This window comes from Chaetura pelagica, unplaced genomic scaffold, assembly GCF_000747805.2.
Source record: "Chaetura pelagica isolate M959 unplaced genomic scaffold, ChaPel_1.0 scaffold470, whole genome shotgun sequence".
Taxonomy (NCBI): Eukaryota; Metazoa; Chordata; class Aves; order Apodiformes; family Apodidae; genus Chaetura; species Chaetura pelagica.
The window spans coordinates 521,775-540,328 of record NW_009951911.1 but is presented as its reverse complement, the minus strand read 5'-3'; the positions used below and the strand labels follow the sequence as shown (position 1 = coordinate 540,328).

The 18,554-nt window shown below is 48.7% G+C and overlaps 1 protein-coding gene across 1 annotated transcript in view; it reads right to left on the bottom strand.

Moving 5' to 3' along the window:
- Positions 1 to 18,554, bottom strand: part of PKP1 (plakophilin 1) — a 48,292-nt gene that overhangs the window by 20,658 nt on the left and 9,080 nt on the right. The window contains exon 3 of the mRNA XM_009994155.1: positions 8,411 to 8,835. Within this exon, the coding sequence (XP_009992457.1) occupies positions 8,411 to 8,835 (425 nt within the window). The remainder of the gene's footprint in view (positions 1 to 8,410; positions 8,836 to 18,554) is intronic.

The following is an 18,554-nucleotide window of genomic DNA, read 5'->3' as shown; positions in this document are numbered from 1 at the left end:
GGATCCAAATGGGAAATGTTTTGTTAGCAGTGGATGAAATCAAGAAATGGGGGGCTTTGCCAGGAGGACAAGGTCATGGTTGTGCCTGACTGATGTTATTCCCTGCTCAGGATCCAGTTGCAACTGATGGGGAGTTTCACCTGAAGACTGAACCACATCAGTTTGCACACAGGCTCTTGCTCCATGTCACACCAGTGAGTGACCATGCAGAGGGGCTGATCATCATCAGACAGTCTCATAAGCTGACAAAAATGAGGGTTTTTTTAGTATTCCATTTGAAGTATCAAGTATTACTACAAGGCAGTGGATTCTTCCAGGCCCAGGATATGCAGACTCTTATTGTGCCAAATAAATGTCAGGAATAAAGGTCCAGAATGGGGACCCAAGCGTGGTCGCCACCACCAGCAGCTTACAAGATAAAATATTTTGTCCTTAAGCAACCAAAGGTTCACCCCACACAGCACAGGCCAGAGAACAATCTCCACAGCTCTATAGTAAATCTCATTCAAAAGCTCAAAAGCCAAGGATTATTCTGTGACTCTGGAAGCATGAAAGACTCTTTTGTCTCCCCTACCTTTGTACCCTCACTGGTACAAAGTTGTACCCAGATTAAATTACTCATTTAAGCACCTGTGTAGTCAACAGAGAGAAACAGATGCTTCCAGAAAGCAACTTTCCTTTGTGTCTTAGACATTCTTCCTAAGACTGGAAGAGCTGCCCTCTGGAGATACCCTCCCTCTGTTGGATACAGGAATGAGAGGCTTGGATTGGACCTTCAGCATTCAGTGTCTAAGGTCAGAGGAACCTCATTCCAGCTTTATTTCTACACTAACTAGAAAACATCACTTCATCATTTGATGTTTCATCAGTTTGAGGCTCTGTCAAAACCTGACTCCAAGGAATGTTCATGACACTTGCAAAAAGGAAACTCAAAACTGGCAAGACAAAGCTCAAACTAGAAACTATGGAACCTCAGAAATCTTTGGTTTGGATCCAGGATGCTGTGATTTTTTCTTAGTCTTTTTCATGCTCCTGAGACACACAATGGAGCTGACACACTGGTGGATCCAGCATCATAGAGTCCTAGAATCACAGAACTACTCATGTTGGAAAAGCTCTTTGGGATCCAACCATCATCCCTACTCTACAAAGTTCTCCCCTGAACCACATCCACCAACACCACATCCAAACGACCCTTCAACCCATCCAGGGATGGTGACTCAACCACCTCCCTGGGCAGCCTGTTCCAGGACTTTCCTTTTGAGAATTCAGAGCTGGGCTGGCAGTGTGGGGAGGGAGGCTTATCAAGCTATGTACCAGGTCAGTGGCCACACAGCATATGTCATCATGGGGAATGTAATATGTTTTGTTTGGTTGGTTTGGGTTTGGTTTTCTTTTGTTTGTTTGTTTGTTTTTCTTTTTAATTTACCAAATTGAGAAAACTCCTAAGTCAGATGCACTTTTCATGAGAAAGAAGGATGTGCACTTGGTCCAGCTATTCTAGGAAGGCAATATTCTACACATCCACCTCATAAGAGGGTCAAACCCTCCATCAGCAGGGTCCAAACTAGACACCCAGGTCCAGTTTTGTGTGAGATGAGATGGGGAAGGTTCTGCTTCCATTCCTGGTTTCCCCAAGAAGAGTTCACAGAGGGTGAGCACTCAGGCTCAGTCATGCCACCCAAGAAGCAGCAGTGATTTCTTCAATATAATCACCCTGGCAAAGCCTGAGCTAATGGCAGACTGATCACCAGCCAGACAGGGATATTTCTAACCAGATCTACACTATAAGAACAACAGGCTGCTCCAAGACAAATTCTTGGACCATGGCCATCTCCAAACTGGGCCAATGTGCCCGGTAGGAAGAGCTCCAAAGGTGGTTGTTCTTCCACAAGAAAGGAGCAACCAGAATAGGGAGAGAACTCAATTAGAACTGATTCAACAAGAGACAAATTAGGTGATCAGATCAGGTGGGGAAGGGAAACAAATACTTCAGAGGATCAGGATGGCAGGAAGGCAAATTCCCTCATTTGGCACTAATGCCTTTTGTTTACTTTATATTAGCAGATTGGTGTGTGTTAATCAGCTCTAAGGCTCCATCCTGGTTGGTAGGATTACAAATCCCAGGAGGGGAGTAAGCCATAAAACTCTAATGAATTCCATTATTCATGAACAAAATCAGAGTGGAGACACTCAAAACAGAGTGCTGAGCACATCCAGACCTTCCAGAGTCAGGCCATCCTGGAGCAAACCCAATAGCTGTGCTCCATGCCAAGCAGCCATGTCCACCTCTGGGACATGACACCAAGGTTTTGATGCTACTGAAAGCTCAGCTGGAGCTTCCCCTCAGGCTCTGCTGGATGGGAAGATACCAGGGAAGATGGGCACAGATTGAGACTGAGCCTCACCACGTGCAGCCACGCGGGCCCTGCCAGGAGAGCATCACACACAGCTCCCTGGGGATTGCTCAGGATGCAAGTGCACAGGGCAGACAATTCACACCACCAGAATCTCTCATAGGATCATATCACAGAAGGAGCCAGTGCTGGGAAATGCTCATTTTTAGATGCAGTTTTCCCCATACAAGAACAAACCAAAATGAAGGTCCCTGTCATAATGGATCTTTATTCATTGTATGGCAGAGCCTTGGAGAATTTATACTTTCATCCTGTTGCCTTTATTTACCCAAAAAGGGAGGAGAACTATTGGAAAATACCCTCAGTACCTTTCCTGACTCTTCAATTACTTTTGTATCGTTTCCAGAGGCTCCTGCCCAGGAATGAACATTTTCAGGGCACACACTGACTGTCCCTGAAGATGAGGCACAGCTCACAGAGGCTGCTGCAGCTTGGCTGGGGTCAAGCCTGACTCATCAGAGACAAATATGATGGAACAGAAAATCGAAAAGGTTTCCCCAGCCTTTGCTGCCTCTTCCATAGCTGCCAGCTCAGGTATTCAAGGCCTTAAGCAGAGTAGCACCAAGAGATGAGGTATTTCCAGGTGCCTCAAGAGACATTTGCTTTCACATGATCTCTACTGAGATGTTTCACTCCCTTTCTCACATGTACAGAGAACACCAAAGGGAAATACATCTGCGTGTTAAAATGAGGCCAAAGGTGCATGTGGTGTTGTGGAAGACAAGGCATGTTGTAGGTGTCCATTAATGGCTCCTGATCTTTATCAGCCACCCTTCAGCTGGGGAATGTCTGCAGACACCCCAGCTCACATCTTCTGTGAATACCCTGAATCCTTCACAAGGGGGGAGGAGGTTAGTCTGGCTTCTCCATAATGTCTCCAGCTCAGACACTTGGGTTTCCCCTGAAGGCAACCAAGAGGCACTGACTTCACCAGGGTGCACCTCACTGACCTGCCTCAGATTTCAGCTCCATTGGCCACTGACCCTGCAAGGCCAACAGGAGCACCGAGCTCGGACTGAGGTGGCTCCTAAAGTGACATGGACACAATCACTTGGCTACTGCACAGGCTGTGGCAGAGCCACAGTCACCATGTAGCACGTAGCACCCAGGGCTGCCAGTCCCATGTGGCAACTGAACCACTACATGCACCTTTCCTGCAAGCAGAACTAACCCAGAGTCAGCTGGAGGTTCCCGTGGTTTTCTTGTGCCTCAGGTTCCAGCTGCAAGGGGACAAAGACTAGACATCCTTCATTACTGCTTCTCCTTATCACTACCTGATGACCAGAGAAGATGGAGAAACTCTTTTCCTGGCTGGGCTAAACTGCAACACGTTATTTAGCTAAAAGCTGGCCAAGGTGACACACTCACCTGGAGGGTGTTGCAAGTACCACCCATCAGAGGAAATGGTGAAAAGCAGGCAAATACACAGAGTCTTTACCAGCTGCTGGAACCACAGTTGCTACCAGTTTCCATGATGAAATCCTGCAGATCTGCAAGATGCCATGAGATGCCAAAGAGGAGAAGGGTTCTGGGGAGAAGAGGGAGCCCTGGACACCAAGAAGACTCCCTCCAGCCCTATCAGAGAAAAGGGTTCACTCCAGAAAGCTGCACTGTGGCAAAATGGGAGTGCTGTTCATTGAGAGCAGCTCTGGGCAGGAGCCACCAGAGTAACCCATGAACTTCTGAGCCCAGGACAGACAGACTGAGCTTGGAAATTTGTTCCAGGTATGAGACAAAGGATTAAGCCCTTGACTGGTTACAAAGTTTGTCTGGAAGGGACATCAGAAGGTCCCTCTCTGCTCACTGAAGCAGGAGCATAATGAGAGGGGTGGTGGAAGAGAACATACTTCAGGAGTGTGTTTCTCAAAGCAAGTCAGCACCATTTAACCTCCTGATCCGAACAAACTGCAAAACTCAGATTTCATCACCAGAACCAGGACTGTGGAGTAAGTAAAACCACACATTGTGGTTTAGTTTATCATAGAATCACAGACTGTTTTTTACCAAAAGACATTTAGGTGTTGAACTAGTCATCAGCTAGCTGGAGGAAAGGTGCTTTCATCAACTATAGCTGCTTCTGTAAGAGGGAAGACTCCTCTGAGAGACAGTTATTGAAGAGACAGCTCTTCCATGCCTTGCAAAGCCAACGCCAGTTCAATACATGGAAGCAACCACATGGTCAAGAACAGTTCCAGAAATGAAATATCTTTGTGACCAAAGGAAAAGGGACTGTTCAGTACAGAGAGTCTGACAGTTCCTGCATGCTCAGTAGTTTGATCCCTACACATCACTCGCACAACCTCAGCACATGGAGTGACCCCCCCTTTTCATCTCACACCATCAAAGGAGGTCAGATCTGCAGCACAGGACACCTGAGAAGCACCATTCTTGAACCAGTACCGACCCTGCCCACGGTCACTGCAGGGCTGAGCAGTTTTGTATCACACTCAGACCCAGTGGATCACAGGTCCCACTCTACCCAGGCTCACAGCAATGCATCTCACCCCACTGGATCACCTCGGAGAGTGTGGAACCTGTCAAGCCCCCCCCAACCTCACAGAGATAGTTTGCTGCCCTGCAGACAGAAACCCACCTCCACAGGAGATTTGCAGCACAAAAACTGAACACAACATTATCCTTGTTATAAAGGCAAAACCTATTCCTGGAGAACTACTAGAATAGGAACAGAGCTTCAGGCAGGGAACCACCAGCAGGTACTACCCAGCCAAGTCCTCTTCCTGCATGTGGAGGTCAATAATGGGATGCCTACAAGCAAACCCCTCCCTGCTCAAAGATCAGGCCACCCAAATGAAGCTCGAGCTCTCCAAGTGCAGAAACCTCCACATTGAAACAGGCCTACACAGCAAAGAGAGGCCACATGGTCCTAACCCACCTCTGAAGGCCCCTTCCCTCAAGAGCACACTACAGAGCAAGGCTACCACTGACCTGCCAGACACTCTGTAACCATAGAATCATCATAGAATGATTTGGGTTGGAAGGGATCTTAAAGATCATCTAGTTCCAACCCCCTGCATGGGCAGGGACACCTCCCACCAGCCCAGGTTGCTCCAAGCCCCATCCACCCTGCCCTTCAACAGGGCCGGGGGGGGGGCAGCCACAGCTTCCCTGGGCAACCTGGGCCAGGCTCTCACCACCCTCACACTCCAGAATTTCCTCCTCATGTCTTACCTAAATCTCCCCTCTTTCAGTTTTTATCCATTCCCCCTCATCCCATCCCTCCCTGCCCTTGTCCCAAGTCCCTCCCCAGCTTTCCTGGAGCCCCTTCAGGCACTGGAAGGTTCTCTAAGGTATCCCCAGAGCCTTTTCTTCTCCAGACTGAACACCCCCAACAGGGCAAATGCCTTCATTTATTTTATTGTTGTTGTTGTTGTTTTCAAAGAGGAAAAGACTCCTTAGTGTGTTTCCAGAACTTTAAGGACAACTGTTGCCACCCTCATCCCCTGTCAAGAGCAGAAACATGGGTACAAACTGCCCTCCGAACTGATCCAGTTTCAGGGAAGCAGGGGGTGTTCCCCAGCCAAATCAGATTTACTCTGGGGACACAGCCCCAGCTGAGCCTACAACTTGCAGCCCAAGGTTTCCACATCAGAACAGGTTCTGCCAGATGGGCCATGCCCCAAGCCAGGAGAAGTGTATAAACGGAGCCACTCCCTAACCAAGGGGCATCCAGGCTGTAGAGTGCTCCTCTCACAACAGCAGTTCTTCTCTTCAGAAAATGCCATTAGTCTTCAAGTGACCTTTCCAAAGCAATGACCAAGCCAGTGCAAAGCAGGGCTTGCTTTGGAGGGAGCCTGCCTGGGACTGACTTCTCAAAAGCAGTATTTTCTGCAGGCAGAAGCCACCTGCAGTGCCACGGTTAACTCTTCTGCCATCCCTCCCCCTGCACTTTTCAAAGAATCACAGAATGGTTTGGGTTGGAAGGGACCTTAAAGATCATCTAGATCCAACCCCCCTGCATGGGCAGGGACACCTCCCACCAGCCCAGGCTGCTCCAAGCCCCATTCAACACTGCCAGGGATGGGGCTTCCACAACCTCCCTGGGTCTCACCACCCTCACACTAGAGAATTTCCTCCTCATCTCCTAACCTAACCTAAATCTCCCCTCTTACCACTTAAAACCATTACCCCTCATCCTATCACTACATTCCCAAGTAAACAGTCCCTCCCCAGCTTTCCTCTAGCCCCTTCAGATACTGGAAGGTGCTCTAAGGTCTCCTCAGAGCCTTCTCTTCTCGAGGCTGAACAACCACAACTCAATGCTCTTTAGCCAGAAATTCCCTAGAACAAGTTACTCCCAGTTCATGTAACATCTGTTTCCCATTCCAGAGGAATTACAAAGCTCCTGAGCACAGCAAGCCAATGCCACCCGTGCTCCAGGTTGGTCAGGGCTAACTTTGCATGTGTTAAACATGAAGCAGCTGGGCACGTGGGAAGCCACGGTTTCATGACAACCTGCTAAGGGTGAGTGACACACACTCTGGGACATACTCAGAACCAAACGAGGGAGCCTGAGCAGAGAAATCTGGAAATCAACATTCAGATGTGAAAAAAGGGCCTGATTTGGCTCACAGTGCTGAGTGTGAGGGGGGGGTTTCTCAACATTTACATCACACCTTGGGTCAGTGTGAACAACCTCAGTATTGGTGTGAGTTGGGACAAAGGCTCTGAGCCCCCCAGGGCTCACACTTAAGCTGCCATGTGCAAATTCTCTTTTGGACCACGCACCACCAGGATGCAGACCCTCCTTCTCCAGCCCAGTAAAGCATTCCAACCCTGAACTGCAAAGCTTTACAGCTCAAAACACGTAAACCATGGTCTTCCAAGGCTGTGAGTTTTGCAGACCAAATCTCTCCCAAGACTATGGCAGAACATGGCTGGTGCTCCAGAGCTGGAGACAGTGGAGCCATCAGCATCAGAGCAGCTTTGAATCAACATCACTCTAATGCCATCAAAGTCTGCTGATTTTTTCAGTGAGAGCCCTGCTGCATCCCACAGATTGATCAGCCTGGGAGTATCTGAGCTCACTGGGGGGTCTACATGCCCTGATGTTGTAGGCAGCATTTACAAGAAGGGACCTGATGCCGAGACATGAAGGACCATCCTCCACCTTTGCATAATTCCTAACCCCAATGGGACTGGATCTTCTGGACAGAAAGAAATTGAACAGCTTCCATTCCCCCCTCTTTCCTGACTAGGCAAATTATTCCAATTAGGCCATTTCTTTCAATTTCTGTCTCAGGTTTTTTTCTGGAACCCAAATCAGACCGTTTGATGGGAAAAAAAAACAAGGGCTGGGTGAAAAGACAGAGACATAAATAAATATGCTCAGCAGGTTCCCAGCTCTGCTCTGAGTCAGACCCTCAGGAGCCAACTCCTTCAAAGTTAGGTACCTTATAGGTTTGATTTCTGCCAAATCAAAGCAGTGTGACAGCCAGGAGAGGCACCCAAACTGCACACCAGGCTTTCCACTCTCCAGCTCCTCACCCTCACCTTGCAAAGGAGCTGCCAGCTAATACCACCACAGAGACTGGGAGTGTCCAGAGACCCAGTGTCCCACAGCTACAACAGAGATACATCCGCTGAGCCAGACGTGTTTATTTCCCCCATAGCCCACGAGAAGAAATAAGCCCTTTCAGAGTGTGACTCATCTGACCCACTTTGCTGCAGGACACGATTAAGCACAGAGAGCACTGGGGAGCAGGTCTCCAGTGGCTACAGAGCAGCTCAGGTGGCTGGCTCTGATGGAAGGACCTCCACAGCAGATCACAGGATCACAGCATCACCAAGACTGGAAAAGACCTTTAAGATCATCAAGTCCAGCCTGATACCAGTCCATGACCTGATACCACCACATCTCCAGACCATGGCACTAAGTGCCACCTCCAGCCTTTCCTTGAACACCTCCAGGGATGGTGCCTCCACCACTCCCCTGGGAAGCCCATTCTACACTCAATCCAATTCAGCAGACTTACTTGGAGCTGGACTGAGCCTGTCCATAAACGGTGTCCTGCTTGCAGCTCATCATGGGCTGGGCATAGACCACATCAGCCTTGTTGCTTGAGGGGCAGGAGAGGGCTCGTGCTGGCATTTTTTTACTGGTCCTGGTGGTTCCTTGCTGGGTGCTGCAGCTGCTGTAGATGCTCTGGCGGTTCAAGGTCGCCTTGTGCTCTGCCCGACCTCCCACCTGGGTCTTCCTCAGGGTGCCCCGGGGGGGTTCGCAGTAGAGGTCGGGCTCACTGCGGCTGCTCTTCATGTTCTGCACGAAGCAGTAGTCGCTGCCAGCCCTGGTGGGGCTGCAGATGGCCTTGCTGTAGTGCCTGCTGCCCCAGCCCTCCATCTGGCTGTAGGAGCTGTAGCGCCTGTTCTCCGCGTCCCGCTTCAGGGTCCCGTTGTACAGCTGGGCAGGGGGAAACAGGAGACAAGAGAGTGAGGAGAGGGCTGAGCTGCAGGTGGACGGTGCCAATCCTGCTCCTGTGGAGGTGTCACCAAATTCCTGTGTCTCTGAGGTATTTTTGTGGCCCAAAATGTATGAGATGTTATCCCGCCTGCAGCCCTTACAAAAGTGCTAAATCCTCCCTTGAGAACTGGGGACACCGAGTGATCAGGACACATCATCCAGGAGCTTAAAAGCAGAATTGAAAGCTCAGACGTGACCCAGAGAAAATGCCTTGTCTCCAACACATGGGGCCTAACCCGACCTGAAATTGGAGGAGCTCATGTCACATCTCTTGCCAACACAGAGGAGGATGCCCCATTCTGACCCTCCAGCGCTGCCTGCATTTATTTTTCATTTTCTTATGCTATTTTCATAGAATCATAGGATAGTTTGGGTTGGAAGGGACCTTCAAGATCATCCAGCTCCAACCCCCTGCATGGGCAGGGACACCTCCCACCAGCCCAGGCTGCTCCAAGCCCCATCCAACCTGCCCTTCAACACTGCCAAGGATGGGGCAGCCACAGCTTCCCTGGGCAACCTGGGCCAGGCTCTCACCACCCTCACACCAAAGAATTTCCTCTTAAAATCTAACCTAAATCTTTCAGTTTTCAACCATTCCCCCTTGTCCTCTCACCACAAGCCCTTGTCTAAAGTTTCTCCCCAGCTTTCCTGAAGGAAAACATCATTCTCCTTCTATCCACAAGTTCCTTAGGAAGGAAGTAATGGGAGTGAAAAAATCAGTAAGTCTGGATTCTTGAATCTCATTGTGCCAAGAAACAAGTGGAGACAATGAACATCTGCTTAAGAATTACAAGGTGTGTAGTATCAGCTCATACAATGGGATGTTGGGAGAACAATGGGGGATATTCAAGAAGGATTGAGATGACTCAGCCAAGAAGAAATAAAAGAAGAAGAATAAAAGACAGTAAAAAAACACAGCTGCAATTAGCAAACAAACAAACAAAAAAGAGCTTTAGCTGGCCTGCTGACAGCTCAAAATGTTTTCACTTCTTCATCAAATGTCCTCCAGGTTTGCCCCAATATTCTTTAGCAATACTAAACCTTCTGGATGCCAGTGCTGGCTGGAAGCCTGCAGGGCTGTATTCAAGTGAGAGACAAGTCACTAAGGTGTTTACTCCAGAAAGGAAAATAAATAAAGCTTTTTTAGTGCAGTTTTCCCCATGAAACTGAGTTTTTCTACTGCATCCCCCACGGATCTCCAAGATATACATCAAACAGGCATAAAAAGAACCAAAGAATAAAACTGCCTGCCCCATCCCCCTTTGGTTTGACTCAGGGAAGCTCATCCATGGTCTCCTGTTGGGCCAAGGATTCTTTTCTCACCTGACTTTAATCAGCAGTACCTAGGATGCCTCTTCTGCAAAAGCCACCCAAGGATCCCTTGGGCTGTAAGAGAAGAGTCAACACTGGAGCCTTATTATTTCCATGAAGGTTGAAGGCTCAAGGTGTGAAAGGCTGTTCAATCTTTCATGTCACTCAAAAAAACCCCCATATTTCCTAACCTAGAAACACCCCCTGACAGAGAAATGGGGTGAACTCTGCAGGCTCACCCAGAGTCCTGCTGCTCTGCCCCAACCTCATCCCAGCCCTGAGCACACTCAGCATCCTTCCTGTCTCCAGCACTGCAGAATTGTCATTATGGTAATTAATGAAGCCAAATACTTCCATTAAGGAACTGATCTTCAGGAATGCAGTGAATCTTCTCTGCTGCAGCCCAGAGAGTTGCACAGGTAACGGCTGAAAACTTCTAAAAGGGGTTGCCCAGCCCTGGTGGCAGCTGGGCCAGAAGAACCCCCTCCAGCTGACACCCAGATTGCTCTGTCACTTGAGCACCAGCCTGAACAGGTTTTCATTTCTGCAGGTTTGACTCCAAACAGGTGAATTGCTGGAAGGGGAGAAAAGGGCAGCAAATTCTCTTTGCACTTCTACTCCAGAGGACACAGACAAAACCTGTTAGTACTGCAGCATGTAACAGGTTTGGTGCACATCACAGAGCTCCCAGAGAGCTGGAAGAAGGATTTGCATGTGATAAAAAGAGCAAGAACAAGGCACCTGGGTAAGTGTGATGGTCTTGGGGGCTCTCCTGGCAGTGGGACAAGCTCACTGCAATTCCAGGATGGCCATGAACAGAGTTTCACTCCATCCAGGTTTTGCTTTGGGTACAGCAACAGCAAAGTGGCCCTTCAGGAAGTCATGATCTACCCCACTGCTGATATGTCCTTCTGAGGTGATGATATCTAATGTGATATAATCCTAATTTTTTTCTTCATTTTCCTAGGTTCAGAAACCCTGGGGACAGTGAGGTCAGGGCTGTGGCAGAGAGGTGCAGGGTGGACTCTGCTGCTCAGTGGAGTGGGGAACCCACTCCCAGGGCTCTCCTGGAGGACGGAGCAGCAGCTCAGATGTCAGCCCTGTCGTTTTCCTTTCTGAGTCAGTATAAACTGGGATTGTTTTGCAGGGCTGTCAGAAGCTTGGCAGAGCTGCAGAGCCCCTTGGGCATTTGCTGAAACCAATTCAGCTAACCATGGAAGAGCTAACTTGTTATTTATCTAGAGCTATTGTTTGCTCTCCTGTGTGTGCACACAGGCTCTCTGCCAGCAGAGCGGGCGAGGGAAGGTGTGAGTGTGTCTGCCTTTATAGATCCCAAATTATCTGTTCTTTATTTCCTGTTGTGTTTTATAGTGGCATGTAGCACTGTCCTCTCTCTTGCCAGCCCCAAGACGGGCGAAGCAAAGCCACTGCCTGTTTGGAAAGACACTCTTCTGCAACACAGGGAGCCCTGAGCAGCAAGTCAGTGCAGGTCCTGGCAGGGCGGGGAAGCCTTTTGCAAACTCATGGGAAAATAGTTCCCGTGTGATGTGAAGCTCATTACCAAAGTCAGTGCATGACTTTTATTGCTGATTCTACTAGATGCTTGGCTGAGCCCATTTTAATCTCTTTCAAGTGGCACGGACCTAATTGGTATCTTAGGATTCCTCTTTGCAGCAGGAGCCTGATCCAAAGCCTCCAAATCGATGAGGAGCCTCCTGCCTTCAGTGGGTGTCACACCTGCTGGCCAAACAGTCTCTATGAATCCTTGCACAGAGGCAGCTGGCCTGATCCCTCCTTGGGCTTAGCAAAGTGCCAAGTCTGGGCCTTGAGAGCACCTTTTTCAAGCTAAAACCTACATCCCCCCTTCAGATGTTCACCAGACTGAAGTCTGAGACCTTCACTCCCAACGCCGGAGCAAACGTGGCCGAGGGGATGGTGCTCCCTGTGCTGCTGCCTCTGCTGGCTGCAGAGATCTGTCAGACTGGATGCACAGGGAGGCAGAAGCAAAGTGCTCTGCTGTCTGGGGAAGAGATGGGATCTCTGAAGGTGAAGGTGATGCTATTACAGAGTCTGTGGTTTCAAGAGCCACCTGACAACAATCTTGTCACTTCTGCTGTTGCCATTATGTGTGTGGAGTGAGCTCTCCCTCTGCAGAATAGCATTAGTGAAAGGAAATAATCAATCTCTGGCCTTCACACCTCACAAACCACCCAGATTTCCCAACACCCTGGATCTGCCAAGAGCTGTGGGTGTTTGCATGGGGGAAGTGGGCCAGGTCCACAACTCTTCCCTTCAGAAGTGTGGAGAAGTGCTGGAAAAGACAAGGAAACCCCTCAAAGTGGGGTAGAGACAGAAAACAGTGATTCCCTCTGCACTTCAAGGTCTGGAAACCATTTTAAGCTGTCACCAACACTTCTCCCCATGGATCTGAGAATTTGGGGCAGCTTGGTCTCTCCTTTCAGCCAGATGTTGGCAGTCCCTGCTCTTGGAGGATGCAGAAGGATGCTCACTTGCAGTCTGGCAATGTCAACATCCTGGATTTAAACCTGAACTTCCCCTCCCTACTGAGAAAGGAGCCTGTATGTTTGAGGCCAAGCCCTGGGAGCCCTTTATTCATATTAAAACAAGGAGGGGAGGCCCAGGAAGGAAAGACAGTGAAGATGAGCACTGATAGCATCTGGGTGCTAAAACATGTCCCTCAGCAGCCTATCTACATTACTTTTAAACACATCCAGAGACGGTGACTCCACCACTTCCCTGAGCAGGCTGTGTCAGGGCCTGACAGCCCTTTTGGGGAAGCAATTTTTCCTAAAAGGAAAGTGAGGTCTTTCCTTCAGCAGCAGCAAAGACCTGCCTTTAAATGAATAAGCATTTGTGGATCATCAGTTCTCAGCCTGCAATATGAGACAGTCAATTGGAACATCCAACGGCAGGTAAATAAATATCTTTAACTTCTTATTTCAGCTGGGATTAGAACTGGTAAAAAAAAATAAAAACTGGCATCATCTCAGTCACTGATCATGAGGTCTGCTCTGTATTTTTCTTCCATCAACCCTTGTGTAAACCAGGAGAAGCCCCTCTCCTCCTCCCTCCTTCCAGAGAAGCAGAAGCACAGAGCAAGGCCCCAGGAACTGCTCCCATCTCAGCTGCCTTTCCACCTCGGTGGCCCTGCTAGATAACTGGGTGTTTCTGCCTCCTGCATCTAAGGACGCCATCAGTTCATTACCTACCTCTCATTTTTTTTCCCTTGCAATTTGTTTGTTTCTAGAGCAGCAGACAGAGAGAAGGAAAGGACTCGGCACAAACACGTCAGGAGCAGGTTTCTCCCAGGCTGGAGGGCAAAGCACAGGCGATGCAACCTGACAGGGTCCCACCCTGCGTGGTGGGTGGGGAAAACTCCTGGTGCTGCTTGCGAAACGCAGCCTGCTGTGCTCCCCATTGCAGGGAGAAAAATTGCCAAACCAGCAGATATATTGTTTATCCATTTCTGAAAGGTTCTTTCCCAGCTCTCCTGGGTGCTGCCTTTCCAGATGCATTTTCATCGGGTTCCTGAGGCAGCTGAGATTTAGGTCTTGGTGGTTAAGTTTGTTCTGACTGGGAAAGGTCATGTCCAAATATGCTACATATGTAAAGCCTCTTGCAAAACCTCCTAGGGACACCAGGGTCTGACCAAGTAAGGATGTGCAACAACTAGAAATCTTTATTCTCTTTAAAAGGTCACCCAAAACAGTCTATTTTGGGGATTCTTTTAAACTTGAATGCACCATCACAGCAAAAGACAGAATTTGTCCTGAAATCGTTACAGGACAGAGCTCCCCCTGATGAGAGACTTTTGTGCTCAGAGGCAAAGGCAGCCAGGAGTGGAAAGGAATGTTCCTGTCTCGTGGCAAACACCCCTGATGCAGCTAATGCATTTGGGACAGGAAGCTCTGCAGGTTTCTCCCACAGAGAACATTTGTTCAGGGATCTACATGGAGTGGCTGGTGCAGAGGGATCACCAAGGTGCATGTTTTTCATTAGTGCCATAACGGACTGGAAAGTTACAGAGACCAAGCTGGGTGGGCCAGCACAGAGCCTGAAACCCCAGAGGTGGAACCCAAGGAAGAAGAGGGGTGAGCTGGCAGCCCAGTAGCCACTGGTTCCCAACTATTATATGCCAGAATCCAACTCAGTTAACTGCTTTAGTGGGAGTAGCCTCAGCCACCCCAAATATCCCTTGGTCTGGGAGCAGACACATCACTCTTCCCTACAAGCCTCAGGCTGAGGTTAGCTCTGGGGGGATGATGCTAACCTAATGTCCATGGAGATGATCCAAGGGCTGGAGCAGCTCTGCTCTAGAGAGGGGCAGAGAGAGTTGCGGGTGGACTTCTGCACTTTGTCCTGTCCCTGCATCATCCCAACAGTGCCAAAGCTGACATGGGACCTGGGAACGCCCCTGACTCTCCAGCAGGGATGGACCTGCCAACCCAGCAGAGCCAGGCAAGGGCAGTGCTGCTCCAGGTGGGAATTAAGCCTCAGAGGGTCTTTGTTGATGGCATGATCCTGGCTCCACCAACTGCCTTCCCCTGGTGCTCAGGGTTTGGCCATGCACCTCCAAAGCTGTGCCTGCTCTGGGTGAGCAGCACACACTGCAGCCCATGGGCCACCACCCTGTGACAGGGGCTTTGAGCCCAATGCTGAACAGATCCTATTTTGGGGGGATATTAGGTGTGAGAGCCAAGGGTGCAGCTCGTGCTGAGACTTCTCCTGCCATGACTGCACTGCTCTGAGTGCCCTGCTTAGCTTGCTCAAACCTCCCTTGGGTTTGTCTGTGTAAATTGTGGTCACCACTGCACCTTCTGTGGGACCTCAGGCACTCTCAGGCCTTACATCAGGACACAGCACAGCCAGCTGGTTGGATGGCTTTGGGAAGTGGTGGCCACTCATAACTCACATTGTCAACAGGGTAACAAATATCTCTAAGGGTCTTCTGTGCTCAACAGTCCTGGATTGAGAGATCACCTAATGCAGAGAGGGCTGCAGTCACTAATGCCCCATCATTGCATCCCATCATGGCCACTGAGGAGATGGAATGGAGGCTTCATCCCTGAAGGCTGAGCCAGCCCCCAACATGTGAGCCAAGAAAACACTGCAAACCTGCTGTCCTCAGAGTGCCTGTTTCTGGAGTGGTCCCACTCATCACCTGTGCTACCTGACTGCTCACTGCAATGCCAGTCACAGTGATGCTACAAATGAGACACCCCACGAGAGGAACAAACAGAAAAGAGTCATTAAGAATAGGTAAATAAAAGATTTTAGTCTGTTGTTGACTGATCCAGAGAGAGCTCTTCCTCCAGATCATTAATTTCTTTTCCTCTAATATTTGAACATCAGTATCATAAGATTGGGAAGAAAATTCAAAAGTAAAAAACTTGATGCTTCCAAGAAGATACAGGACAGGACGAGGAGATCAGTAATTATAGTTTTGAAGAGCTATGGGTGGGACAGGACATCTCCTGTCATCTGGAGTCACCATCTAAGGCAATGCCTGAGCTTAAGGCAATATAAGAGCAGTGTCTGTTGCAGGTGCTGTGGATTGAGTTTTCCTGAATACTATACAAGTCGTTTCTCTGAAATACATTAATTTGCCTGTGCAGCTCAAACAGAAACAGTCACAGCTCCAGCTGGAAATAAGCCCAGCAGTTTTGTGTCAAAAATAGATTTTCTTTGGTTTTGTTCTCATGTCTTAAGTGATTACAAAGATCAGGGCCTCCATCACACACAGCAGAGTGTCCTGGACACAGCAGTTTAGCCACCTCTGGTGCCCCATGGACTTATCCAGCTCATGGCTTTTCTCTGAAGTGTTCTTCTGCATTTACTGACGAGGGAAAGCCTCTCTCCAAACTGTCTTACAAGCCTTTTGTTCTAGAAATTAGAATTACAAATAAGAAACATATTTTTAGAATGCCTTGAACCAGCACAGACTTCAAATGTGTCCATAGACAGAAGGTAAAGTGAAGCCAAGCTGGAGGGTGGTTGGAGAAGTGTGTAAACCTTTCATACTCTTCTGGAAGAAGCAAAATGGAGGAGGTTCCTCAGTGTGGTTGGGGAGTATGATGTCTGCTAAGCTTGTTAAGCAGATTTAGGCTTGAGGTTATATGTTCCAATGTGCCAATGGCACTTGGGACTCATTGCCCCTACCTGCAGCCATCTACCTGTTGGGTGACTGGTCAGATCCAGCTGCCAGTGGAAGGAGATAGGCATCCAGAGGGGCTGATTCATCCTGACCTGACAGATCTCCAAGATAGGGGAGATGAATCACCTTCTCATACCTCTCTCTTTGTTGGCTATGGGAGGAGTCTAGACGACTTGTTAAAAGGGCTGATTTTCAGAGAGACACAGTTAGGTAAGAGAAATCTTACCCTGAATCCTTCACAACTCCCAGTCCCTATTTCTAAAGTAGCCCAGGTCCTGAAGACCTTTACCAAAAACTTCTGGAACAAAAGTGTGTAAGAGAGATACTTTCCCTCCTCAGTAAATGCAGAAGAGCTCTTCAGAGAAAAGCCACGAGCTGTGAAAGTCCTTGGTGAACCAGAAGGGGCTGAACTGCTGTGTCCAGGGCTGTGGTGGCTGATGGAGGCCCTGATCTTCACAACCATCTTGCAAGCTGGTCACTACAACACCAACATTGCTGGACTGAAATCCCCAGCAGCCAGTGGCATTTCTAACTACCCAGCACTTGTCCAGCTGGTGTCATGATTGTGAAGAAGATCAGGAATAAACAAATCAAGCAATAATCCTCACACCAGCAACACAAGTTGTCACTTGCCAGTATAAGCATGTGTTGGAGGGACAACAGCAGAGCTGGGGCTTAGTTTCCTACCTCTTTAGAAGAAAAACCCCAACAATCAAACAAACAAACAGAACAGCTAAAACCCACTGAAACAGCTGGAACGGAACAGTTTTCTTAGACAAAGTGTAACAAACTCTACTCAGGAATCACAACAAACAGTAACAAATGATTGAAGCAAAACATCACAATCATTTGACTTATGAAGTCCAGAGACTTCACCTCAGGTCCAAGAGGTCCCTCACTGGCAAATTTCTGATGGCAAGAAAACCACTTTGGGATGCATCTCTGCGTGCTTGCCATGCTTAGACCCTTCTGCAGGAGCCATCACTGCCTTGGAGACAGAGACAGGACACTTGACCCATCATGTTCTGACCCAACATAGGCACTGTTTTGGTCTCAGACCAGGCAGAAGCACATTGTCTGGGGCTGAACCAGCTCAGCCAAGGACATTGAAACAAGTCAACAGACTGTATGTAAATCAAAATTTCCAAGATGTACCAGTGCTCCCAGAGCTTCCCACTGAACACACAGTGGGCAGCAACCCCAGGATGCAAACCTAGCAAGTGACATTGGCACCTTGAAGGGAGCATGTCACACCGGGGCCATTAGAAGAGACAACAGAGAAATATTCCTGAAGCTGAGGAATGCTGACCTTATCTGTCAACTACCAGGATTATCTTCAAACCTCTGTCTTTGTGCTGGAAGCCAACATAAGCACCTTTCCTGGTGCTCTGATGGCTCAGAGGGAGCTGCTTTGCTTTGCCACCCCGAGTTGTGAGTTGTTGACAGGAGCCCTTTCTTTTTCCCATATTCAAATACCAGATGTATGAATTTCTCATTTCTACTTTATAGCTGATGAAAACCAAGAAAGAGCAGAAAACAGGCCTGAGGCAGAGAGGCAACAGGTCCCAGCAGACAATGAAGTGGTCTGGAGTGATTACCAGGAGTCGGTCACCAAGGGCAAGAGCAGGATCTCTGTGGGATATGGGACTCAGACTGGGCAGAAACAAGTACTGTCTCACCTGTGCTTTTTCTGGCAATCTGTAATCTATTCTTCAGAAATCACTATGGGAGAAGTGGACCACCTCATTTTCAAACTCAGAGACTATCTGAAAAGAGTCTGCACCAGCAATGAGGCTGGGAATAGCAACACAGTTATAATGTAAATCCCCTGATCATCACCATTCAACCACATTCATGTTGTACACAGAGAAGGTTTTTTGGTACATGGGAACAAAACTGAAAACTCTCCCAGGTGAGCAATGGATGTGCTGACAGCTTCAGACAGCTTCAGTCCTCTTGTGCCATTTGGACATCAATCCACAAAGCAAACCTTGTCCACACTAAATTCCCCAGCCACAGACCACAGGGATATGGGCTCCTCAACCACCCTCTTCCATAGCCTGGAATTACTAAGACAGCCATAGTCAGGGCAGATCTCTCTCAGGCAAGTTTCTGAAGTTCCACGACCTTGCTACATGACTCCTCCTTTCTGTACAGGTCAGCTCAAGTAATG